Here is a 26,419-nt window from a genome sequence, read left to right on the forward strand (position 1 = left end):
CTACACATCTGAATTTGTTTTACGATTACAGAGTTTTTTGAAGGAATGATTTACATTAAGTTAAATCCATAATTAAGATTTTTTTAAGCGTTAAGATTTATCTAAATTCATATTCATATCCTAATTACGCTAAGACTTATCTAAATTCATATCCTAATTACTTTAACACGATTGGGTCTAAGGGCTGATTCAATCCCTAATCAACAGTTGTTACTAAGGGGCATAGCGGAAGGGGTTGTGCAAGTTAAAACACGAGTACTTAAACTTAGCACCACTAAAATTATCCGATGTTGCAAAGCACTTGAAACATAAATGTCAATAACAAGAAATACTAGCCAAAAAATACTCATCCAACAAAACTGTAGAACGATGAAAAATTCTGTCCAACCTATCATGACAATATATTAAGTGCAATCAGAAATTCACTGAATTTTAAGAACCACTACTCAAAAGACACGGTACGATTTCCCCATGGTACTCTTCAGATATAGGCAGCGAACCTGAAATTAAGAATAGAGTTTGTTCAGTCTTTGATTGGAAGGTTCAATTAGATCAAATATTGCAAGTATTAAAAGAGAAAATTCACATGCAGCACGATAAAAGACCATAAAAATAGAGCAAAACATTTGAAATCATAAGAGTGGACTACCCACGTTCTGCCAATTCTTTTTCAGCAAAGAGACAAGGAAGTTAACACTCAGTTGTACATTTTGGAAGATTTGCTTTTCCTCCATGCTAACATTCCCCACAGCTACTCCCATGCAGAGAACCTTCTTAAGCTGGAACTTGACCATGGCCTTGGTCTCATTAACCTTTGACTCGAGAGATTCTTGGTGAGTCACAAGTGTAGGGAACTTCCCTGCAAAGTCAACCAAATCAATCATAAATCAGCTAAAGCAACATTGAAATTTAAAACCCAGAAAATAACAAAACTTTAAAACAGAGCATCTTACTAGATGGAAAAGAAAGGAACAATATACCATATTCGATATGATACAGAAAGCCACTTGAAAGATTTTATAATGTTCGTACTTAAAAACAGAGCATGTAATAGCAGAATGTGACCAACGATTAACAAAAAAAAAACACAGCAATGACCGATGTAAGTTATTAAAACAAGCAAATCACCAAGTTCTCTCTAAAATGTCCAAAAGAGATTCAAAATCCAAAACAATAAAACATGCCTGCCTTGTTGAGACCAGGTCCCAAGAGACGAGGAATCTGCTTGATGACTGCTTCAGAGGCTAAAAAGGCATGATATTTTTTGGCTAGTTTTTTCACCAACTTTTTGTTTTTGTTAAGCTTCTTCAAGGCCTCAACATCCATGTAGTCCAATCCTATCTTCTCAGCCTGCAGATCCGAATAATAGACATTAACACAACAAAATAGGCTATTGAGAATTGAGTGATAACTATCAAACAATACACTAAATCACACAATATAAAATAACCCCTAACAAACCTAAAAGAATGGCATCACACATCTTGTATTGTGGTTACAAAATCAACAAATCTGTGTCTTATTTCAAAGTAATTCAATAAAAACAGTCATTACAAGCAAACACAGTCTGTAAAGCAATAAATTATAAATTATAAATCGTGTTATACAATTGAAGTTTCCATAAGCATACATCCCAGGTGTTATCTAATGTAAAATATCTAGGAAAACAATGAAGCACACGATTGAATCTCGTGGTTCTCTACAGCATAAATTATTGTTACCTCCTCAACGTGCTGGGCATCTCCAAGCATACAAATCTTCATCTTGGGGCGAGGAATATGAGGCAACTTAACAGAGCCACTGAAACGCTTGTCCTTCTGGGGATCATAATTTTTCAACCCAATTTGGAGTTCAATGGTCTCCACAAATTTCCTGTTCTTTTCCTTGGAATCAGCCATGATTCCTGAGATAGCTTCTCTTAGAGCATCACTCTGAAGCTTACTGCAACAAACAACACCCAATACAGATCAGAAACCACGAAACCTAGGTTTTCCAAATGCACAATTTTCACCGAACAATTTTCATTAACATCATACACAGTAACCCCGCGCAAAGTACACATCAGTTAACAACGAAAACCGATTAACGGCATTGCATTCACAATAAAACGCGCGAACATGCTAAGAAATTTGAACAAAGACAAGTAGAAGACGAGAAAATGAATACCTCATCCTTGAAGTTGGACTTTTCCAAATCAATGGCTAGGCGGGTACAGATCTAACAGCTGCGAACAAAATTGCAGAGAAGAAGAAAGTGAGAATTGGAATCAGTGAAGAAAGCAGAAGAAAATGTAGGAAAATCAAATAGCAAAATCTTCGGATTAGAGAAAGTACCAGACAGCTGAAACCCTAGCTAGGGCTTGGTGCGGCTGGAGGAAGAAGTATATAGGGTGAACTGATAGAATGGGCTGGGCCCGATTTCAAATAATTGAAACGGGCTTTGCTCTATTTATTAGTTAAGGACTCTGCTATTCCCAACCTGGTACTGCTTTTCCACCCCAAGCTTTGTTTATTTCAAAAGATTCTTTCTCAAAGGAAATACACTTCAGCCGTACAACTTATCCTTATTAACATTAATCAGATTAAATATGACGCAAATCACCTTTTTTAATTGAGATTGAATTGATTGAAATAAAAATTGTAAACAAATTGAATTAATTATTATACAAATTTACTTTTTTTAATTGTAAACAATTACTATTAAAAAAGGGTAACTTGTGTATGAATCTCCAAGTTTCTCTTCCAGGGGTTGAATCATCAAGGTGAAATGTCAGAAAAAACTTAAAACTAGGATGAGTGATGCGAGAATTTGCCTTCCAACTCATTTTCCTCTCTTGTTAGGTCATTTCAAAGTTATTTATAACAGCTAGAATAAGCCCATGTAACATATTTTGTTACAACACTCAAACACAATGGCAACAGTGTCTAACGTAGGCTAGGTGTTTGGGATGTTGGCCAAAAAATATTCAAAAAATTATTTGAAGATATAAGTTATCTAATTGTCTGGGACGCTAGCCTAACTGCATGCATATGTGACTCAACTTCTCAAGTTGCATCTCCTTTGATCTCTAACGTGGGCTAGGTGTTTGGGACGTTGGCCAAAAAATTGTTTATGGTGTCTCGAACCGCATGCTAAATGCGACTCAACTTCTCGAACCTTGGGCTACGTACAAAACATATTTGACATTATTGCATTCGAGCTTGTGTCTGAGCTTTTAGATGTATTTAATGTTGTGCTTCTAAAGGATTGGTTTCTTCATTTTCATGGTGACGTTGGATAGCCTCTAGTGCCATTATTTTTTTCTGCTAATATATATGCATCTTTGTCCGGAGAACAAAAAATGTAATTCCTTCTCGGCCAATTGACATATTCATTCAATAGCACAATTCTGGAATACTCTTTCCCCTCGACATATAAGGAATTACAATTAAAAATAGCTTGAAGGACTAAGGATGAAGTCAAAGATTTTAGAAGACTCCTGTTTGTTGCTTATATGCCAAGGGCGGCAAAGAACAACAAATATGATTTTTCTAAAATATTTGTCATTCATTCAAGAAGTGTGAAATAGTTCAAGAGACGGTGAAGGTAAAAAAAAAGTATATTAAAAAGAACATTTTTAATTGTTGATAAAAAAAAATTCAATTTCATCCTTGACTACGTGACAATCACGTGGAGGATAAGCTTAACATTTGAGTTGACACTTAATGTGTCACATAAGAAACCCTAGCTAGCAGGGTCAACTAATAGACATTCATCGAGGAACTAACCTAAAAGATGGAAAATTAATTTAGAATTTTTTTTAATTTCTGTTTTCAGGGATCAAATTGATGATTTTCTCTTTTAGAATAAATGTAAGCATAGTTTTAGGGCAAAAGTCTATTAATCAACTAAAACGGTGATAGAAATAAGTGTGCAAGAAATATATAAAGAATGGAAGATTTACATATCATTATTCTCAAACACTGGATGTTTGACGGAATATATAAGTGTGCAAAAAGAGAGAATTTGAATACACCACTCTAAATCAGATTCTTAAGTGGGGAATGAATTTGAATATATTCCAGGAGGAATAATTCACAACTCACAGCAATCTCCAAAATCATGAACTAGTTTTTTTTTTTTTCTACATAGATAGTAGGGACCTTTGGAGTTGGACAAGAGAAGGGGGACCTGCTTATAGTTTTGCATAAGATAGCTCATGGGCAGCTCCCAGGCATGGACTAAATAAAGATGTATGTCAAAGAAACTAAGAATAGTAAGAATAATAAGAAACAATAGTTAACTCTTGATTAATTCATATTACATAAATATGTTAGGAAAAGTTGTACCTAATTATATAGTTTGATTAGCTAGATATCTTTTTTTCACCTCAATAAAAGGTTTACATTAATTTGTTGGTAAAGATTATAATCGGTGCATAAAAAAATCATATTATAAAATTATAATTAGCAAGTGTACATATAGATTGTTTTACTAACCAAATCAAGAAAGAAGATCCGAATCAGATCCAAGCATGGGAAATATTAAGAACATTATTCCTGCCACAACCTGGGAATATTAAGACAGCAACACTACTACTAACTATATATATAGAGTCAAAAAGAAATATATATTCGCAACTACACTCTAGATCCTTAATATAACCTTGGTGACTTTGCTTCACGAGCATTAGCAATAAGAGCATCACGAGCAGTCACAATCAAAGTATGAGGAAAGAATGCATCAAACATAGTATAGTCCATCCAGTCCTTCAACTTTGGCTCCTGACCCCAATTTTCTGGAATGTTAACCTTGTCCATGGTCACCTCTTCCCGGAGCCTCTTCAGCCTCTCACGCCCCGTAATTTCCTCTACACCATCAACCTTACCAATATTCTCACTATGCCCTTCTTCTGGGTCCTTGGCCTTATCATTAGTATTTGGCGACTTGCATTCTTGAGTGTTATTCTTGAGCTTCTGCTTCTCATTTGGTTCAAGGGAAAATGAAGCAGGGCTTTGGGAAGTGACGAGTTTTCTTGAACTCCATGTTGGCATGTTGTGGGGCAAATTGTTTCCTTCCATTGACAAGGAGCTTGTTGTTGTTGTAGCTATGGAGAATTGAGCTAAGCAGACTTAATGCAATAACCAAAACAAAGGGAAAGGAGATCATGATATAGTGAGCAATAGCATTGAGTGGGTGATTTAGGGTACACGTCACATACGTGTTTTTGTATGGCATGTGATGCTTCTACGTTAGTCTCTCGCAAGTTCTCAAGAAATAGATTGTGTGGTTTTGTCCTAATGTACGTAGCTAAGAAATAAAAGAAAGAAGAAAAAAAAAAAGATTTGGAGGACGGTTACTAACAAACTTTTTAACGCGTGCACTCTTTTTAATATATTTTTTATTGGTTAAAATTTATCAAACATTATAAATATAAATTATGAATAAAATTTATTAAATAAGAAGGAGGACGATCATAATTTTGTTATTTCTAACAAGTTTAAGCAAATAATCGAAAGTATGTTAGATTTAGTGTGTTAATTTATTGAGTGCGTAACTATATTATATGTGCGAGTCTCCAACGTATCTGTTAATTTGTAGATGATAATTAATTTTCGTAAATAAATCTGATAAGTTACTTGGGTTGGATTTCCCTCGTTTGATAACTTGTTGATAGATTAAAAGAATTGGATTAGGATTTTAAAGTTTTTATTAAAAAAAAATCATGGTATTCAATCAAGATTTTTAAATGGTATAAATAAGTTTTATATTTTATGCTATTTAATTAAAACTTTTAAGATTTTTTAACTAGAACTATAAAATTTGGTGGTATTAAATTAGGATTTTTATAACTTATAAAAAAAATTTCTATATTAAAAATTACAAATATTGATAAATTGTTTTTTAAGAAGGATTATGATAGATTTTATTAAATTTTTATGCAAAACATCTATCAAATAATCTCATTCAAACTCTTGAGATTTTACTATACTTTTTTTTCTTTTTCTATTGATTATTAGACTTTTTTTTCATTATACATGTCCTCTTCTCTATTTAATATTTTTTAAGATATGTGTGTCATATATATTTTTCTTATTCTTTTAGAATAAAAAAATGTCAAATATATATTTTTTTCATTTGTTTTCCAAATTAATGTATGTCTTATATGTTAAGAATAACCATGATTTTCTTATATTAATTATGTTTATCACTGTTTGACACAATCTTTTTATGATTGTCATCCTTAATTTTCTCATCTACATAACTCATTAACTCTTGTACAAATTTTTCACCCGGATCATTGTCATTGGATTTATCATGAAATAATTATAGTAATTAAAAAAAATAAAAAACTAAAATATAATTTTAAATTTATTATTGAAATTCAAAAATAAAAATGAGAAAATTCTATTGCAAAAAGCGTTAGTACAAGAGAACATAAAGCTATAATAAGTTTAGCTATTAAAAGATTAAAAAAATTATATTGATTTTACTTTTTTTATCCAAACCTCATCATTTCTTATTATTTTTTTCACCAATTCTTGTAATTTTGTATGTATTTTAAAAAATGTCCAGAATTCTTTCAAGTCTTATAAATCTATAAAAGTCTTTTCAAATTCTTTAAATTCTTATAATGTAAATACATTAAAGTTAAAACTATCATAAAAATCTTATAAAAAATCTGATAAATCATAATATTTCTTTTTAAAATTTATAAGATTTTTTTTATATTAAAATAATATTTTAAAATCTTAATCCAATCACGGCATTCTTTCAAAGATTTTAGTTTGGGTTGAGAGTGGTTTATTGCCTAGAGTTTTTGTGAGGTGGACATACATTGTGCAATGTATGAAGATTTTTGGCGCTTTAATTTCCGTTATCATTGTTTTTATTGGAATTGATTTGATGAAGAGAGATGTGGACATAAATGAGAGGATGCCAACTACTCACATATTTTTGGTCTTTTCAAAGGGTTGGCAAAAAGTCATCTTCAAAATATTAGACCATGTACTAGGTACGTTGTGTAGATTTGAAACTTGTTTAATTTGTATTGTTGTTTTAATTCTGCTCTGGAAAATGCACCGCGTTTTTTTATGTCCATTTCCACATTTTTCACATATGATGTTGGTAAAAAAAAATCTTACTTTTGGAATCAAATAAACTATTTTTTCTTTTAATTAATAATTTGCACTTCATCAATAGAATCGATGACTGGAAAATGCATTATTATTATTTAAAGAGATTTTTTTTATCAATGATATGGTATTTAATAATATATAGAAACGAAAAAGAGACATGAATGGGGAACTCATCTCAATCCCCTATTTTTACCATTTTTCCATCATTATAATACCATTTTTATTACTTTTTCTTGATGCCATTATGTCCTCTAGATTTTTTTTCATTTTCCCTATATATTTCTTACTTAAAGTAATTTAGTTTTCTTATTTCCTTTAATGCAACACACGTATGTGTTCTTCATATGAAAAATTATAATTATTTTAGCACCCCAAAGGCCCAAATGTTTTTTTTTTTTTGAGATTGATAATAAAACGAAATTCTATTCCAGGAAAAAAAACGAAATAACTTTTTACTTTATTTATCTATAACTACTTTAGAAAATTGTAATATTATTAGTTTTTTTTAAGCATTATATATTAGTTAAGGTATGCGTGTTTGAGTTTTAAATTGTGCGCAACATTCATATATACCTATATAAGCACGCGAATGCAAACAAGATTGAGAAACCTTCACTATATCATGAGTTTGACTCGATCAATATAAAAAACACTTGTGAGAAGAGACATTCATAATACATTAGCGAGACTTCATTGCAATTTTAACACTTCTTTAGTATGAGCTTAATCCTACCTTAGTCCCTTGAGATAATCAAGTTATAGACACGCACAACTTTTTTCTTTTTTCTTTTTTTAAAAAAAATCATCTTTTATTATATTAGGTTTAAATTAAGCCCATTCCCCCTCCTCGATCTTTAATTAGAATCACAAGACCTTTATTAATATAAAAAAAACAATAGATTTATTTACATTTTTTAGTCCCGTATTTTAGCTTGTCTGTGATTTTGTTTCTTCTAATTTTAATTATTCAATCTACTTTTATATTTTTCCTATTGTTCAAATTAAGTCATTCATTCCAAAATTCCATCGAACAGTCGACAGAAGAAATGAAATAGAAATATGGTATATCATTGATTTGTATAAAATTAGAAAATTTAGCTTTCCTTAATGTTTGTTTATTTTTATTGTTGATCATTTGATGGAATTTTGAAACAGGGAATTCAACTTAAATAGTTAAAATTAAACTACGAGAATTAATTAATAAAGTAAATACACAAATAATGAAAAATAGTAATAAACTTTTGGACAGAATGTATACTTTAATATAAATTTTTAGGTAAATATATATATCATTGAATTTTTTATTGAGTAGAAATGGTAATTATTATATAATTAAAAAGACAAATGCCATTAAATTGGTCTTTCATAAAAAAAATGAGTTTAATTGTTTTTGTTTTAAACCTCTAGAGAAAGAGATCGTATCCAGACTAATTTAAAGTTTAGTTTAACTAATGATTATTTCTGACAAAAATTAAACTCAAATCGTATTCAAATAATTTATCCTTAACTTCAACATATTTTTATAGTTTGATTTCTCATTCACAAAAGATAATATAAAAAATACTTTTATTTGTATACGTCATAATACTGAGAGATTAAATTGATGTCATTATTTTATACTATTAACACACTAAATTGATGTCAATATAGTTAAGACCTAAGTAGTTTAAGTTTGGAGAACAAAATATGTTTATTCACTTTTGTATTTTTACATTTATTCATTTCTTTAAATTAAGAAAATACTTATGCAATTTTGGAATGCCCAAATTAGATGTGATAGACCAATAATTTCTTAACAGATTGTCAAGTAATAAGGTGTCAATAATTTATTGTATAGGTATGCTTAGTTAAGTGTCAGCATGTAACATGAGTATGCAATAATTTTTCAATAGCCTTCAGCCCTTCACTGAAAGCAATTATTCATGCACCGTATGGTGTCGGCAACACGATGAATTGACCCAAACATTTGAAACTCATAATCATTTCACATCCTTCTTTCCAATCATTTAATATGTTTCCAATGGGGCGTTCGGTGTTTACATTAGATCATGAATGTTTCACGTATACATGTGAATAACATGAACACTTTCTGAATTTTAAATAACCTATGATTGCAATATACATGCAGAGTTGTGATGTTTAGAGTAAAACTAACGCCATTTTATATATTAGTGTCATTTCAATTTCTAATTCGAATAGAAGTTGGTCTCAAGAATAATTAATGCATGTTACATGATGTCATGAATTTTGAATAAACTAGAATAAAACCTTATGTTGCTGGACTATCTCCTTTGTAATGATTGCTTACAAATATTTATCACTGATCTTGTTGTTGCAGCTTATTTCATTTGGCTAAAAATGACCTATATCTGGTCATTTGTTGGGTTGAAAGAAAGAGCAGCTGAAATTGTATTGCAGTAACTAGTAACTAACAACACACTGTTCCTATTATCCTCCTCTTATGCTGAATCAAATTTTGAAGAAGCATAACTGTTTTCTTTAATGTTTTCTCAGCTCCAACTGAATCTATTCAAGTCCAATTGTTTACAAAACTTCATTGTCTCCATGAGTGTTTAGGTCCAATCTTGCTGCTGCAAAGTAAGAAGTTGGCAACCTATAATCTTGAGAAACTTTTTCATCCACTGGTTTCATTGTTTGTGGCTTGATTCTACCATCTGATGGGCTTTCTGTGATTAGTCTCTCGGGATACATGCTGCTTCCATTTTCTGTTTCTCTTTCAAGTCCAATGGACATGGATAAGTTGCTAGGACTGCATTCAGCAGCATAGTTTCTTCTCTCTTCATTCTTGCTCAATGGGGCAAGGAAGGTGTTCTTTTTCCCATCATCATACCACTTGATTTCAGGGTTCCTAAGGTTGTTGGGAGCTTCTTTGGCTTCCTTTTGCTCCATGAACATATGGCTGCTGAAGTGTCTTAAGCCATTTTGAATCTCTTGCTCCTTTTGTGATCTGTCACAGGAGGTGATGCAACTGTCCATTGAGCAGTCGTTTGGCGGGTTGGTTTGTGGTTGCTGAGGGCAAAATCCTTGCAAATCCTTCAGCTCTGTGAATGCTGAGTTGAAGCACTGTGATGAGACTTTGGATACCAGCTCTGAAAGTTGAACTTTTGCAGCTTCAAGTCCTACTATTCCCAAATTTTGTCTGCCAAGAGTTTCCTGAGCTTTCTCCAACACAGACTGAAGGTATTTTCCTTGGGCCTCTATCCTAAGCTGCAAGTGTCTTTGTACCTGAAACGGTTCAGGATGTTTTGTAAGAAAGAAATTTAGACAGAAAGAAATTTGGATGCCAAAAAGCCAAAAGCTGTGTGCCTGTCATTTAGACAGATCATTAGTTTAATATAAAAGTTTAATTTCTATACACTGAGGTCCATGTAAAATCTTTTACATTGTCAATTAATAAAAAAATCATCTTTGATAAGATTTTAAGATTTTTTAGGTAGTTATTACAAAAAGTCAATAAAGTTATTACGTAATTTGATGACAATATAAAAACCCTTTATAGTATTAGTGCATAGACTATTTACACTTTGTAATTATAGGATGGAAAATGCATACATAGTAAGTTGTTTCTAAGATTCACCTCAAGTTGTTCATTGAGCCTTCTCTGCACCTCAATCTGCATCTGCAGTGCCTCACTTATATGCAAATCTCTGGCAAAAAGGAATTGAACATTAGTATAACTAAAATATTTAAGCAATAGAATGTTCATGTCAAAAAAGTTTACATGAAGCATGTGAAAAATGTTTGTTTTTCTTACTTGTTAGCCTGTGGTCCAAGGCTTAATTTGTTCATGTGAGTACCATTGGTTTCAGAAAGTCTCTCCCCAGTTGTTGCACTTGTTGCTGGTAAGGTAAGTTTAACCATCAAATACAGCTCTCTGGTTTATTAGTAGATAAGAAAAATGAAAAGAGGTTGGTCTCTTACTGATTTTGTGTGTCACGTTGTTGCTTTGTCCATGCAGATTCTTGCTCAATCTATACTTCTGGTGACAAAACGAAAAAGATCAGTAATTGCTCAATCCATATTTCTGGCTTTGTGCATCTCATATATGACAAATTTTCTTCAAATAACAAACTCAGATCTCTATGATCCATCAGACAGGATAATTTTGCTAATATATGATATATAATTTAGCAAAAAGCATATAACTTCCAAACTATTACGACTTATAAGGCCTGAAACCTGAGACTAATAATTTCAAGATCACAATGAAGTGAATTTACGAATATGATCAGCTATGGTGAAGGAGGGATGAATCATGATTTGTGCATGACTTCTATACACAATATATCATTTTTTTAATGATAACTTTTTTATATATATAATAATATAGTGTTGGAAAACATTTATGCCAATTCCAAAACAACAATTAGGACAACTGGGCAAGAGGAAAGGAAACAAATTTGATATGCATGTTTCTTTATGTGCAATATCCTTTTAACCCGTATGGTGTGAAACTCTTAAATGAAGAAGAATTTTCCATTTAATGAAATGAAACTTCAGGTGTCGTATAGGTACAGATTTTGGTTTGCAAAAATTAGGTTTAATTCTCAACTTGGGAGGCAGAATGATACTGAAATTCAAATGGCTTGCAAGTACTGTAGATGTAAGGCATAAAATGAATGAAATCTTATAACCAAAGTTAATACAGATCACAAATGATTTTTACCTGAAGATGGCTCTTTAGATGATACAAGGTAAGCCCAGGAATTCCCATTAGTTTCATTACTGTTTTTGGAGTTGCCTCTGCAATAGAAAGATTGTTAAGTTGCATTAGTGAACTCAAATTCTATGTTCTTCCAAATTTGATGATCCAAAAGCTAATGTGAGTACTCACTGTCAGCTCCCCCTAACTGGTTGACTGCTTCTATAAACCTTGCATGAAGATCTGGTGTCCATTTCAATCTAGGCTTAGCATCAGTTGAAAGCACAAGTCCAGAATCACCAGAACCATTTCCTGCTTGAAGGAACATGTGCCTCTCAGAGGGGATTGGCATTCTGGAAGAAGAATGAATGTTTTTTCCTTGGTGTTGGTGATGATGGTACATTTCCACCTACAAAAACCACTTATAAGCACCCCAACATATAAAAACTAGCAACTTAATTCCCAGTTCTGAAGACCAGTTGTGTAATTACCTGATGACGTGTATTCTCTTGATCACTTTTCAACCTACGGAAGATGAAACTAGGTGAAGCTTTATTTTCAAGGTTAATTTGTTACTAGTCCTGATACTAACAAATAGAGAATTTCAGAATGCTTGTTGTGCTTGTCTTGTTTCTCTTATACACACTTCTCTTCAGTGGAAAGCATGCTGAAACTGGTATTTATATCTGAGAGCTGGAGGGGAGGCTATTAATCCCATGGAATCTTGGATAGAGCCAATAGAAAACCCAACTTAATCTTAATGTGCGGTGACCTGAGAAATAGATATTATTCCTTCCTACTTTTGTTCACTAGTGGACCCCTTTTTCTAGTTCCATTTTTCCATTCTAAGATAGTGCTTTCCATTTGAGTTCTTCTGCAATAAAACTTGGGAAATAATTTTATCTTTCCCATGCACAACCTTTATACACACACATTATGGGTTTCCTATACAGGAATTGCATATAAATCAAAACATTTTAATATTTAGATATGTATAAAAAAAGTTAAATGTGCAAATATCAATTTCCAAACTGCATTAGGTTCCAGAATTGATCCTTCAAGTTTTAACCCAATATGCATTCTTATTCGTTTGCCAGGTAAAAGTGGGAATCATATGCTCACATTTGAAGTAGTATTTCCTTTTTTTTTTCTTTCTGACTTAGTTCTAGGGAATCTGATATCCCTCTCGACTTGGAACAGCCATTATTTTTGTTCTAGAGGAAGATTCTTAGAACTTAGAAGCCTAAATTTGTTGTTCCACACCTTGATCTTGGAGTCATTTTACATGTCCTTTGTTAATGTTCATAGTTCTTTAGTAGGATGATTTATGGGGTTGGCTGAATGTTATCTTTGGTAAAGTTTGCAGACAAAGACATGAAGGAAGGCCTTAATTGGTTATATATGAAGAACTATAGATGAAGGATTCCATTGACTAGAGAGAACCATGCCATATTGCCATGCAAAGGAAGGTTAAAAAATAATTGTGTGAGGTGTTAGATACCTATCAGAATAGGCAAAATCAAGATGGATTATAGGCTCTAATGCTATGTTAGATTCTATCATAAAACCAATTAACATTAAGTAAAGTTGTCTAATAAATATATAAACTGCATAACGAGGATTGAGGCAAGCCATGTGGGACTTTCTAACATGATGAAGATGCTTCTCATGGAACTGTTTGGAGGTAAGGAACAGAATAAGAACACATTCTGTTTTGTCTCCTTCAATAAGTTTGGTACTTATTCAGCCTGCACCGTTTAAAATATAGGGAAGATGGACCCTGAACTTTTCATTCTTTCTTTCTTTGGCACAAAAACTCAGGCCCCATCCTCTGGAATCCTAAGCATGCAGGACCTAATAAAAAGGGAAAGATAGAAGAATTGTACTTGCTTTTATACTTGCATTTGGTTAAATACAGTACTACAGCATAGGACCACTTCCCTTGCCCTTGACTTGTACCATGGTTAATGTAGCTGATTCTTGTGTAAGAACTAAGAATAGGTACATTTCTCATTCCTTATGTTACCACATGCACTTTTATTTTTTTTTTGCTGTATAAACTTGTTCTTATCCATGGGGAACTTTCCTTTCACTAAATGGCATATACCATGCTAAACCACTATGAAAATAATTAGAAAATGGGCAAAAACACAAAAAAGGGTCACTTTTACATTTTATTTATCAAATAGGGGCTGTTTTGCAATTATTTACCTAGGGGGTCTGTTTTTTTATTACAAAGCGCTCCCCAGGAAGGCGCTTCCATGGAGCACGCGACACGTGGCACAGCGCGGCGCACGAGGCAACAGCAGGGTAGCGCCCCTGACACGGGCGCGTCTGGTAGCGCCCTGCCGTTGGGCGCGACTGATAGTGTCCTGCCGCTGGGCGCGACTGGTAGTGCCCCTGACGCGGGCACGACCCAGGTGCCTATGTATTTTTTAAATATATTTTAATAAATTAAGCTTATTAACGATTAAATAATTTTAAAAAAATATTTGACATGTATATAATAAATAAATAGTTATCACTTAAGGTTTATAGAATACTTATGTCAACATTTAAAATTGATCACAAAAATTAAAATTGTTGATTTTTTAAAAGTAAAAAATAAAATATCTCCATTAAAAAATAATGGGACTAAAAGTACAAATATAAGAGAATAGAGGAACAAAAATTGTATTTTAACAAAATTAAACATTTAAATTAAAAAAAAAATACACGCCCCCCTTCCCAGTTCCGTTGAGTCTGGGAGAAAATGTATTTTTTTAGTGGGTCTAAATCTAATTTCTTTTTTTTTAATGTTAAGAGACGTTTAAACTAAACCAACGTACTGAATCAATATTTTACTATCAATTCAATGAGTCATCTGTTATATGCTATAAAGTTCCAAAAGATCATAACTTTTTTATTTTTTTTTAAGAAACAAAAGATCATAACCTGGAAATTTCATATTTTATAAAGTTATAAAATTCATATTATACCATAGAAAACTTAATTAAATGACAAATATTTTTTTAAATTATTTAATCGTTAATCAGCTTAATTTATTAAAATATATTTAAAAAATACGCGCCTGGGTCGTGCCCGCGTCAGGGGCACTACCAGTCGCGCCCACGCGCTGGACACTACCAGTCGCGCCCAGCAGCAGGGCGCTACCAGACGCGCCCGCGTCAGGGGCGCTACCCTGCTGCTGTCTCGTGCGCCGCGCTGTGCCACGTGTCGTGTGCTCCATGGAAGCGCCTTCCTGGGGGGCGCTTTGTAATAAAAAAACAGACCCCCCAGGTAAATAATTACAAAACAGCCCCTATTTGGTAAATAAAATGTAAAAGTGACCTTTTTTGGTGTTTTTGCCTGGAAAATGCGTTAGAATCTGATTCAGTTTTAATTAAAGTCACGCTTTCCACAGGCAATGCATGTGTCAAGTGCATGCAAATCTCCATTTTTTCAATTGGAAAGAAGAAAGATTGTACTGTTGTACACTGTGCTGTAAGAGTAAGTGGTTTAATACTAGGTGATTAAAATTCGACGAACAACATTTAAATGATTAACAGCTGATACAGAATAAATTAGATTATAATAAGTCATAAAACAGAAAACAACTTGTCATCACATAAATGTAGGAGTAGAGGGCCATTTGTAAACCGTATCTGATTTGATGATACCAATTCATCAGGTGCTAAAGAGGTCAGTAAGATGAACATTTTAAGGACAGCTTATAGAAACCATGAAAATAAATTGACCTAACCAAAGATTCCTTGAACAGTATCTTGATATCACTTCTCCTTGTTCTTGTTCTTGATTCTGATTTTTGAGAATATATTTAATGCGGCCAGGAGAATCCCAAGAGACTTTGGACAAAGTTAAAGCTGAGTTCCTAAGTAGTTTTCTTGCATGTGGATTGGAATAATTTGGGCAAGAGGATTGATTTGGTACTTTTCCGTCTTGATATCGAATTTTCTACTTAGATGGACTTAGTATAACCACTTGGCAAAGAGCATTTATTTGAAGTTGTTGTTACGAGCAGTAACTTATTAAACTCTCTAGTTAACTTTTGAGTAAACTCTTTTAACTCTGGATAAATTATATAAACTCTAAGTAAAATCCATAGACTTTCGAGTTTACTACAGAGTCAACTAGTTAGCAATTTAAAAAAATTAGACCAAAATATTTAGCGTGTTATTCTCAAATATAAAAGTCTCACATTTAATAATATTAAACCTTCTATAAGAATGATTTATCACTACTATAATCTTTATAAGTTATTGTCTAGTAGTGATGTATTATTATTAGACTTGGTTATTTAAATATTCTGAACTTTATAATTTACTGTTTTATTTTATTATATTGTTAAAATATTTAATTAATATGTTATTTATACATATTTTATTATTATTTTATATGAAATAGACTCTTACTAATTTACGAGTTAAATCTACAAGTCAAATATATGAAACTCTCACAAACTTTCAAGTTTGAAGTTTGATGAGAACTAGTACAAGACTTTAAGATTCATAAAAAAGGTAAATAAAAACACACTCATCATCATAACTCTTCATGTAACTCAAGAGGTCTACTTTTTCATATAGTGTATAAAATTAGAATGTATCCCATCGCAAAAATACGGGAGGTGTTTAATATTATACTCTCAGGTGACAATGAAAAGGAACATAAGCATAAAAAAATCAAAACGAGGATGTTATTGGAACAGAATAAAGGAAACTGACCTTTACATACGTTCACCTTTTGGTATTGCTTGTATCTACCAATTGGTGTAAGTCTTAGTTCTGCATTGCATGTTTAGTTTTATATTATCGCTGACCATGATTGTTTATGATGTAATCAGAAGTAACCATACATAGAAAAATATGTTGCTACAACTTTCATGTCATTTCTTTTTAGCTAAAACCATGCTTTGATTCTGTTTGAGTTTGTATATAGATTATCACAGAAAGCTGTAGAGTCTTCAAAACCAAATCCATTTATGGCATAACTTTATTTTGGCAGCTTTGATATCATGCTCATTTTTGCATGGAACCGTTTTTTTTTTTCTTCCATATTGATAAGTCATCTTTACTTGATGCTGCCAAACTGTCCTGCTACTTTCAAGTCTTTCGCATCTTTAAAGAGTATGTGCTTGTACAAAACCGAGGAGTACTTATCTCTTTCTAGTAGTATCCAATTGGCTTTATCTTACAATATAGTAATGTCCCACCTGTGACATGGGACATAAGTTTTTATATATTCTTGGTTATATTTATTTCATTATTATTTTTACATGTTAGACTAACGTAAGATAGATTCACTTTTGAGTGCTAGAAGCAACTTTGAAATGAAAAGAAGCACAGGACACAACACAATGAGAACCAACTTGTGGACTAAATGATCAATCATGAACAAAACCATTTGTTGAGCACATATATGGCATACTGGCATTGATTGAAATGAAAAGCGAGAAATGACCACGGAATGCTATTCCTCGCGGGGAAAAGGGGGAAAAAATAAAGAAGGGAAAAAGGAAAGTTTCAAAGATTCTTTGGAATGAGAATATCAGAATCTTAACTTAGATTAAAGCCCATATATTATATTCTCAAGTAAAGAATTATGTTATTCTTCTTCTCCGGAAGCCACAAAAAATGGATTCTCACTTCCCCACCTATCTTTTTACTAATTGTAATCAGATGCTCTTTTCAGCATTCATTGTGACTAATATCAATTATGGGATATTGCCATGTTTAGATGTTTTAATAAGATTTTGAGTTACCTTCAACTTTTCTTTCATCTGGGAAGTGACCTTGTTGGTTGACATTTGGACTGTTCCCTTGCTAATTGATTGGTGATTAGTTTGTCCCCACTTGGATAATTCCAGTACCTTTTCCACTTTTTTTCCCTTCCCACTTTATTTTTTTGTATGATGGGATTGTCCTAGTCTTCAATTCAGATCATCAGCTTTATAATCAGATGATATTTAGTTTGATCATATAAATAGCTATCTGTGATTATTATAATATATGGTTATATAAGATTTGATATGACAACGAATTTAATTGAGGAGAAGAAATGTCATGTTAAGGAGATTTATACCCTTGAGAGTGAATATGATTCTATGTGAAAGGATATGTTAAATGAATGATAGCCATTGGCAGCCCTAGACTAATTATATTTAAAATAGCAAAATGATGCTTTAACACTCTTTGAATGTTTACACTCAGATAAAAAGCGATAAATGCAATACGTTTTGTAATGAAAAAAAAGAGAGTATAAAGTAGGTAAAAAAAAATAAATTAAAAAATTATAGTTGAATAGAATATGAAAATAATAAGGTAAATACGTTTTAGTTCGCTCTAAAATTATTAAAGTTGGATTCTTATAAAATTTTCCGTTTTATTTTTATCCTCCTTATTATTTTATTTTATTTTTTTATAACCATGATAATTAAAATTTTTGATTTTTTAATGAAATTTTAAGATATTCGCACAAATTTTGATCATTTAGATCAATTATGAATTAATCTTTATTCTAAAATTTAGTTATACTCAAAAGAATGTATTGTTTTTTTAAAAAAATATTATGCAGGAATCAAACATAAATTTTTTAACATAATTTTTTTTTCATAAAACTTAATGTATATTATTAATTGAGTTATACTCATTAAATGGTTCCTATAATTTTGATTTTTTTTTTTGTTTTAGGTGCTGTGTAAACCATTTTTACCTTTATATAAAAAAATTCTTTAAAATACTTTAATATTTTGACAACGTCATACCTTTAAAAGATTTTTGTTTGAGTTAATATATGTTTATGTGACACGTTATTTAGCAATGTGACAATTGATTGTACACGACACCTGACAATTCAATGATTTTATGTAGCAGCTAATGGTGTATGAGTGATAGACATATGAAAATTACATGTCAGGTATGCAGGCGCAGGGGTAAACTTTGACCAAAGTTTCTTAACGGTAAAACTAAAATGATAGATAATTTGTACTTTTATGAAACCTTTTGCAATCTTAATACTTTTAGGGGTGACATTGAATTATAGTTTTTGAGATGATAGTGGTTATTTCTTTTTTTTTCTTTCACAAAATTCCAATCGTGTTAAAAAAAGATAAAATATGGTTTTTTATAAAAAAAAATGATTTTAATCTTTAGAAAATGTTTTTTTTCTTCTCTCTAATTTGAAAATATTCAACTTTTAGTTTTCAAAAAGTTTATTTTCTAATGATTTATAATCTTCATTAAATATTAATCATAACTATTTTAAAAATCAAAGTATTTTTAAATTAGAAAAACAAAAATAAGACAATTTTTTTAGATGATTAAACCAAATATATATATTTTTTAATTTTAAGAGATAAAAACATATTTTACCCTAAGAAAATAATAGAAGCAGGTTATTAGTTTACAAATATTTTGTTTTCAGAAAAAAAAAGTTTACAAATATTTTGCAGTTTACAAAGGAAAATGTTTAAATGGTTGATATACATGCTTTTTAAATGAAGCTTAGTCATAAATTCATGACATAATTTGCTGATGTATTCATTTTTCAGCATAATTGAAGATTCCCTTCATTTATCCCTTCATGAGCTTGAGCTTGATCAAGACAGGGAAGCTCAAATTAGTTTTAGCCAATAAATATATATCTTCCCATAAATCTCATGGATAAAAAGTACTAATAAACATATATCTAAAACTCTCTATGAAGTATATATAGACTTTGCTTTCAGGCATTTCTACTATGCACCCACGCAATAAAAACTTCAATTAGGAGTAAGTCCATTGTTTTTGTATCTTTCACAATTTATCAAAATAGGATTTTGTTTATTCTGTGAAACAGGATAGATAGATGCTTTTAGTTTTTCTTTCTCCCTAGTATTATACTATGAATAAGAACGGTGATATATACGTTAAATTATCTCATTTTCTAAAATACATTAATTTTTTAAAAATATATTTGAACGCTCTTTAAAAAAAATTAAACAATAATAAAATTTTACATACAGCATTAATACAAAATATCTATCAACGTAGTTGATAATTAATTTTTATTGTCTAACCGCTCTCGAACCAAAACCTTAGTTAAAAGAGAAGATGAATTCACATACAACTTAAAATTTACAAAATAGCGTTTTAAAAAAAAAATCATGTTTATTTTTAAATTATATTTTAGTTTTATTTGTACTTTTCATAACTAAGACCACCATCATGAACGAGGGTTAAGAAAAAAAAAAAAAACACAACGTCACCTGTGCGTTCCTGGAATGGTACATCAGCAGAGGGTTCTCTTCTGTTCTGGTTAGGTTATGCTCTATGCAAAACAGTGCCATGGAAGCCTCCAAACTCAGTAGCAGTGATCAAAACGTTCGATGCCATCACTGCGCAGGACCCCTTTCCAAAGACATGGTATGGTGTATTTCTTCGCAATTACTATTCTTCCTTTCCCTCTTATCAATTTTATCCCTTTTGTTTTTCTTTCTTTTTCACCTTCGAATTTTCCTCAGGAAACCAGTCACTGGACCGTTTCGCCTCTCATTAGGGATAGCTTCTCCATGGTAAATTCTTCACACCCACTTTATTCTATTCTTCGATATTTATATGGGTGGGCGAAATTTCTGATCTTTGTTTGTGGGTTTTTAACATTTCAGATTGGTTCTGCCGTTGGCGGCGTTGCAAGTGCATTTTATGGATTCAATCTTGGTATGCCTTCTTGTTCCTCACTGCTTGATTTATATTATAGCATATATTAGCCTGCTAAGATTCTCTAAAATTTAAGGGGGTGGGTAATTCATCATAGTGATCTGTTGCTGTCTGTATTATTGCTTTTAAGATGTATTGTACTCAAACTTGAGTTGGGACATGTTTTGGGTTGTGAACATGATGAACGAGAACCATTAAGTTTGATTGGTCCGGTAATTTTAATTGTGGAAATTGTTTATCTTCAAAACTGAAGGCTTTAATTTTAATATTTAGAAACTAAACTATTGATTTTAAACACGGAACTCTATAAATGTGTATTTATACTTATTTCTTAGATGATTGCAATATTATACTGAATCTTCAAAGAGTTTCAATAGGCATGTACTGTTGGAGAAAGTTTTTACGTGGTTAACTAATCAGAAATTTTTGTTGGAATGACTTTAAGATAGTGATTATAAAAGTCAGCGAACTTATCATAATGGTTTGTGATTGAATGTCAGTGTAAAAGACTTTTATATTGTCACTTGTCAGTGCATGTATTTTTTCTTCGACCTTCAATCCTTCTCTGGCACTGAATCTCATGTCCATGAAGCCTACATATTTTCACATATGTAATGTATTCAGAAGTAAATTTTTGTTCTCTGATGCAGTTATGCCGATTGTCCAAAGAAGGATCAAAGGACCCATGTGGTTGCATTTTCTCATAGGTGTAAGTTTTTTAGTGCTTTTTATTGGCATTGTTTTTAGTTTTTATTCATTCATCTTTACTAAAATTTGTTTTATTGCTATAGTTCATGGTTTTTCCTCATATTGAATACTCCGGAGATGTAAATCTTTGACTAATGAACTCTTAGATTATAAGATTAAGCATCCTAAACAGTTCATAATATTCCCTTTTATGACTTGAGCACATCATATTCGTTCTTATTTCTTAAAAATGTTATCAGTTATGAACTTGGAAATTTCCTTTCTTTTACTTAGAAATGATGGATAAACTCTTAAATAAGATTCTGTATTATCCTTCAAATGAATGGCAAAGTGATGCAGTTGTTGTTGTTGGCAACTTTATGTAAACTCTTAAATTTACAAAATAAAACCATATGACCCCTAAACTAATTCTTGCAAGGTATCGAAATTATTCTTGCATATCTATGACATCATGACTCATGAGACAGTTAACAGATAGAATACCTGGTAACCTTTCATAGTGTTAAAGGTACAGCCCCTGTGAGGCTGTGACCTAGACACCCTAGCTTCCTCTGGTGATCTAGAGTCATTTTGCCACTTCAAATATAAGTATAATGACTTGTATCCTTCTATAATCTGCAGAATACTCATGAATAGAACTTAAAATTGGAGGATTCACTGTGATTGTTTGCTCATTCCTTCCATGTTTCCTACACACATAATTCTTTGATGACTAAATTTTGGACTTGATAGATAGAGTGAATTTTCACTTTTCAAAAGGGGAAATGATATTTTTGGGAAAAGGGGTTAGGCATTTGTTACATTCTTGAATTTACTTTTATGCATCCACTTCAAACTTTTTCCCTCAGGAAATTTTAGTTATGTTTTCTAAAACGGTGAAAGTTGTCTGCACCATCTTGGATCATCATTGTTATCCATTTTGGATCTGTCTTGTTTTGATGCATACATCATTTGGTCGAGTTCCTAGTCCAATGCTAATGCTTTTTTATTACATGTAAATTCAGCTGGACTCATTTCTTCTTTGCTTAAATGTGTAATTTGTACCATTGAGGTTGCAGTCATTATATATTTTGCTGTATCTTTTGGAATGAAGTTTCATAGATGTTGAAGCATCATAGCCATAGAGCTTTCACTCACATGTTGAACATTTGAATACTATGTGCCTTCTTAATTCAGTCTAAACCTTTTCACTGTTATACTGACATAAACCTTTCTGCAATTCAGGCACCACCTGTGATAGTATTCTCTTCAGCCTGTGCCGGACTGGCGGGTGAGTTTCTGAACATGTTCCTAAGGCTGAACAAATGTGTAACCTTGTAGGGAAAAATTCAGAAAACAAAAACACCCACAAAATTGTGATGTTCAGAAGTGAAAAAACTTGTTTTGTGAGCTGTGATAAAACATCCTTGATTATGTTTTCTATTTCTATGGAGTGCTAGTTATTCTATTAATATATTTGAATAGTCTTGACTCTTGATTGACACGGTAAACTTTTTAAGTTGTTGTGTTAATTGAAGAATAAGCTTCGTGTTTATCATGTTAACATCTGACCATTCTAGTCACAGAAGTCTTCATTTATAGGAAGGAGAAATGCTAGCAACATACTATCGAACATACTCTCTCTTATTGGTTGAAGTTTCTTGAAAAAAACAAAAATTATGGGTCTCACATCTTATTTAATGACTCTCTCTCTCTCATGATTTTGTAATTTCCAATAAATTTAAATCAATCATAGAGTGTGTTAGGAGGAGACTATTAGAGAGTGTGTTGCTAGCATGGGTTGGATGATGTTTGTTTTATCCTTTCGTGGATGTACCATGTTTGGTAACCGTTTCATTGTCATAATAACTGCAGGTGGGGCTGTTCCTGCTGCAGCACAACTTGTTTCCTCATCTTATCATGCAGCTTACTCTTCTCCTACCTCACCTCCGCCATCAAAGGATGAAAATATTCAAAGGTCGAGAAAATGATATAATGGACTTCTGAGTCTGACCATTCATTCATGATGGGTGTGCTGAGAGTTTTGTTTTTCTTGTGTAAATACTACTCTGAGATTGGTATGTTTGGAACTTGGATGAGAGGAAAGATAATAGTAAGGAGAAAAAACACATATGATGCATTTTATTTTGTTTGATTAAAGTGAAAGTGAAAGATAGATAGAGAAAAAAAGTTTATTGTACTTTTGTTTTGCATACACTGCGTTCTTGTTTATTGGATGCAATAAAATAACAAATCGTTGGCAGTTTGGTTATTTTTGAAACATAAATGATCATTTTTATAATTTTTAATTCTAGTTGTCAATCATTTATAGTTTGGTTGAATAAATTTTAATATCAAATAATGGTCCAATAAAATTGATAAAATGTGTAAGGTTACGAAAATATTCTGGAAATATGGGGTTTTTTACTTGATTTTTTTTCCAGAATTTATCTAATTGGAATTTCTTTTATAAATTTTTGAACTTTTTTCAACTATTTGCATTTCCCAATCTCATACTAAACTCATTCATGAATCATGTCCATTTATCTGACTTTGTTATTTTTAAAATAAGTAATTTGATCCCGCCGTTGTTTTTCATTTCCAATTTAACGAATAACTAGAAATAAAATTATACGAAAAATAAAAAAAATAATATCATCTATAATTGCTTGACATAAAAAAAGTGAAAGAGAATAATTTGCTACAAATAACACATTCTAATGGCTACACTTTGTGATAATTAAAATTTTTTGTTTTATATTTAATAAAAATAATTTTACGATTTTTTTTGTAAATTACTATATTTATTTATTTAAAATGATAGAACAATTAATTTAGGTTTTTAATTTTTTAAAATAACATAGTTTCTTTAAAGGCAAAGCTTAGATGCTATTTACCAAATGTCTGTAATATTATCTTTCCGGTAATATTAAACTTTCACTTTTATATCCTGCGTTAATTTTTAATGTTAATATTTATCGAAATAAAGTTTAGATTTTGATTAAAAAATAACATTAGAAACGGTCAAACACCTAAAAATATGTACATAAGAAATTATGCCTAACTTTTATATTTAATTTAATTTGAATTAAAAAAGCGCGGTGTGGGGTGATTTAATGGAAAGGGTATTTTGGGAATAAAAGTAAGAGGATTGGTGGGTGGCAGTAGTATTTAAGCATAGCACAAACCCTAAACAGAACCTCAACACTACTTGATCTTATCTGAGCAGAGGAAGCCACGGCGCGTTTGTTGCCTTTCCTATCCTTTCATTTGCAGCGGCGACGGTGGCGGCGGAGCCTCCGTCATTGGCGGCTCTGCCCCCGGGCCCGCCGCGACTGAAAGACGAAATTCGCCGTCGGAACCCTGCAATGAAGACTGCCCGCGGTCAGAGCCCCTTTCTCTGTTTCACATTGCTTGGGGCAGTGATGGCCACGCGGGCTCAACAAATTTATCATTCCCTACTGTTTATTTTTTCTTTTTGTGAATTGTCGGTGCCGTGTTGTTTAGTCGAGCTTTGATGTTTTGTGCATTTCTTTTGTTTGTTAATTAATGCCAGTTTTCTGTTTTTGGATATAATTATGCTATATTTTTTCTTATGAAGTTTGATTTAACTATTTTTTTAATTGTTTGTTCTTTTTTTAAAATGTATATTGTTCACATCTCTAATTTTTGGAGGCTGATCTCTGTTTAAGATGTTTGCAAATTAGGAGTGTATTTTTATTTATTTTATTTATTCACTTCTTTTGTAGCTGATTAATTGGTTTGGCAGGTTAAGTATGGCATAGGCATCTGAAGCTTCATAAGGCATGAGGAGATTTTCATGCGATGCGTGTCATGCTTAATGGTATTTTGATCTGTATCTTTATATTATTAAACTTATACTCATGAGCCTGCTTGTAATTTAATTTAGTACACCCAATTTATACGTATCCATTATTCCATTTGGTATAATAATCGTCAACCTCAAACTTGAATTACTAGTGTGTGTATATATAGTCACGCGTAAGAACTAGCTTCCAATTGGTACAATACAATTTTGGGTTCATTCAGTGTTTTATGTGTTACGGGATCCATTGTGTTTTATGCCTTACAGTTGACCGCGTATGCTTCTATTTCATGTTTGTATGGTTTATTATTTCCACATTTTTGTTTATTGACAGCTGCTAGTGACCCTCTATATTCTTAAGCATTTCTATTGATTAAAATTTATCGAATTGAATATTGTCTAATAGGTTTAACCTAATACGGTTTTTTTTTAGTAAGGTGTTGAAATGCTTCGTTATTTTTCTCTATTTCTATCAATCTAGAATTGCCATTGTCAATGCAGTACAGTGTATTGCATTTTTCTGCATAACCTGGCTTACAGGTAATCAGATGTCACTTATCCTGGTAACGAAATAATAGGTTTAACAAAATAATTTTTTCAAATTAAGTAGTTTTTTAAATAGGTAGAAAAAATTCAAAATTTCATGCCATGACACTTGTAAAATTGTTTATAACATAGGTCAAAACTAAAGATGCATTACAAATCAAATAATATTAGGATTTGGCTCTCTAAGTCTAGTTGCAAATTTAACGAAATTTAAAATAATATTATTCGGCCCTCTAATATGCAGAAAGCTTAGCAAAGAGATAATACAAATGGGACAACATGAAACAACTTGCTATGAAGTTTGATTGAGTTTTTTTTTAATGAATGGGAAATAAACAAACAAAAGCACCAGAAGGAAAAAAAATCAGCTACCCCTGGGATACAAAGTTCCTAGGGCATCTGCCTAAGACAAGGAGGACACACATTCCACAACTTGAACGAATCACTTGAGGAAGCCCCAAACTTAGCAAGCCAATCTGCAATCTTGTTCCCTTCCCTTAAGATGTGGGTGAAGGAAACATTCATACAGGAGGAAGACAAACTTCTGATGCTATGGATCGGAGGAGCTACAGCATGAGTTTGCACCACACCATTGAATAAAAATATTTGCCAAAATCTTATATCAATGGTTCATATCAATCATATCTAAATAAGCTTGAGCCTTAATGCATATTCATAAACAAAAAAAACCAATGTACCCTTAAAAAAACAATGTAGAGAAAAAAAAGAAATAAATTACCTTTTTTTTCTCCTCTACACATAAACACGAGAAAAAAAGCTAGGATCTGATTTCTGAAAAAGGAGTGAAGGTCGAACAAAATATACTTCTACGCTCAAAATTTTAAGCAACTTACAAAAACAACCCTTCTAATTTTAAACATATTTC

At 31.7% G+C, this 26,419-nt stretch overlaps 4 protein-coding genes across 4 annotated transcripts; 1 reads left to right on the forward strand and 3 right to left on the reverse strand.

Annotated features, from left to right (window-relative positions):
* Positions 1 to 259: 259 nt before the first annotated feature.
* On the reverse strand, positions 260 to 2,475 carry LOC100527698 (60S ribosomal protein L10a). The gene is made up of 6 exons (XM_003543381.5): positions 2,334 to 2,475; positions 2,167 to 2,224; positions 1,722 to 1,941; positions 1,185 to 1,350; positions 654 to 859; positions 260 to 500 (listed from the first exon to the last, which is right to left on the reverse strand). Exons 2-6 carry the CDS (start codon positions 2,169 to 2,171, stop codon positions 447 to 449), a joined length of 651 nt encoding a protein of 216 aa, XP_003543429.1. The 5' UTR covers positions 2,172 to 2,224; positions 2,334 to 2,475; the 3' UTR covers positions 260 to 446.
* A 1,937-nt stretch (positions 2,476 to 4,412) lies between these two features.
* LOC100500466 (uncharacterized) lies at positions 4,413 to 5,121 on the reverse strand. Its single transcript, NM_001251606.2, has one exon. The coding sequence runs from the start codon at positions 5,058 to 5,060 to the stop codon at positions 4,635 to 4,637; it is 426 nt and encodes a 141-aa protein (NP_001238535.1). The 5' UTR covers positions 5,061 to 5,121; the 3' UTR covers positions 4,413 to 4,634.
* Positions 5,122 to 9,100: 3,979 nt separating this feature from the next.
* PHR23 (MYB-CC domain-containing transcription factor PHR23) lies at positions 9,101 to 12,627 on the reverse strand. Its single transcript, XM_014766012.3, has 7 exons — positions 12,273 to 12,627; positions 11,974 to 12,190; positions 11,806 to 11,882; positions 11,061 to 11,118; positions 10,894 to 10,978; positions 10,717 to 10,786; positions 9,101 to 10,364 (listed from the first exon to the last, which is right to left on the reverse strand). The coding sequence occupies exons 2-7, from the start codon at positions 12,182 to 12,184 to the stop codon at positions 9,663 to 9,665; spliced, it is 1,203 nt and encodes a 400-aa protein (XP_014621498.1). The 5' UTR covers positions 12,185 to 12,190; positions 12,273 to 12,627; the 3' UTR covers positions 9,101 to 9,662.
* A 6,893-nt stretch (positions 12,628 to 19,520) lies between these two features.
* On the forward strand, positions 19,521 to 23,424 carry LOC100787081 (uncharacterized). Its single transcript, XM_003543382.5, has 6 exons — positions 19,521 to 20,180; positions 20,279 to 20,329; positions 20,423 to 20,474; positions 21,125 to 21,183; positions 22,407 to 22,452; positions 23,037 to 23,424. Exons 1-6 carry the CDS (start codon positions 20,088 to 20,090, stop codon positions 23,150 to 23,152), a joined length of 417 nt encoding a protein of 138 aa, XP_003543430.1. The 5' UTR covers positions 19,521 to 20,087; the 3' UTR covers positions 23,153 to 23,424.
* The last annotated feature ends 2,995 nt before the right edge of the window (positions 23,425 to 26,419 follow it).

Source organism: Glycine max, chromosome 13, assembly GCF_000004515.6.
Source record: "Glycine max cultivar Williams 82 chromosome 13, Glycine_max_v4.0, whole genome shotgun sequence".
NCBI classification, from domain to species: domain Eukaryota; kingdom Viridiplantae; phylum Streptophyta; class Magnoliopsida; order Fabales; family Fabaceae; genus Glycine; species Glycine max.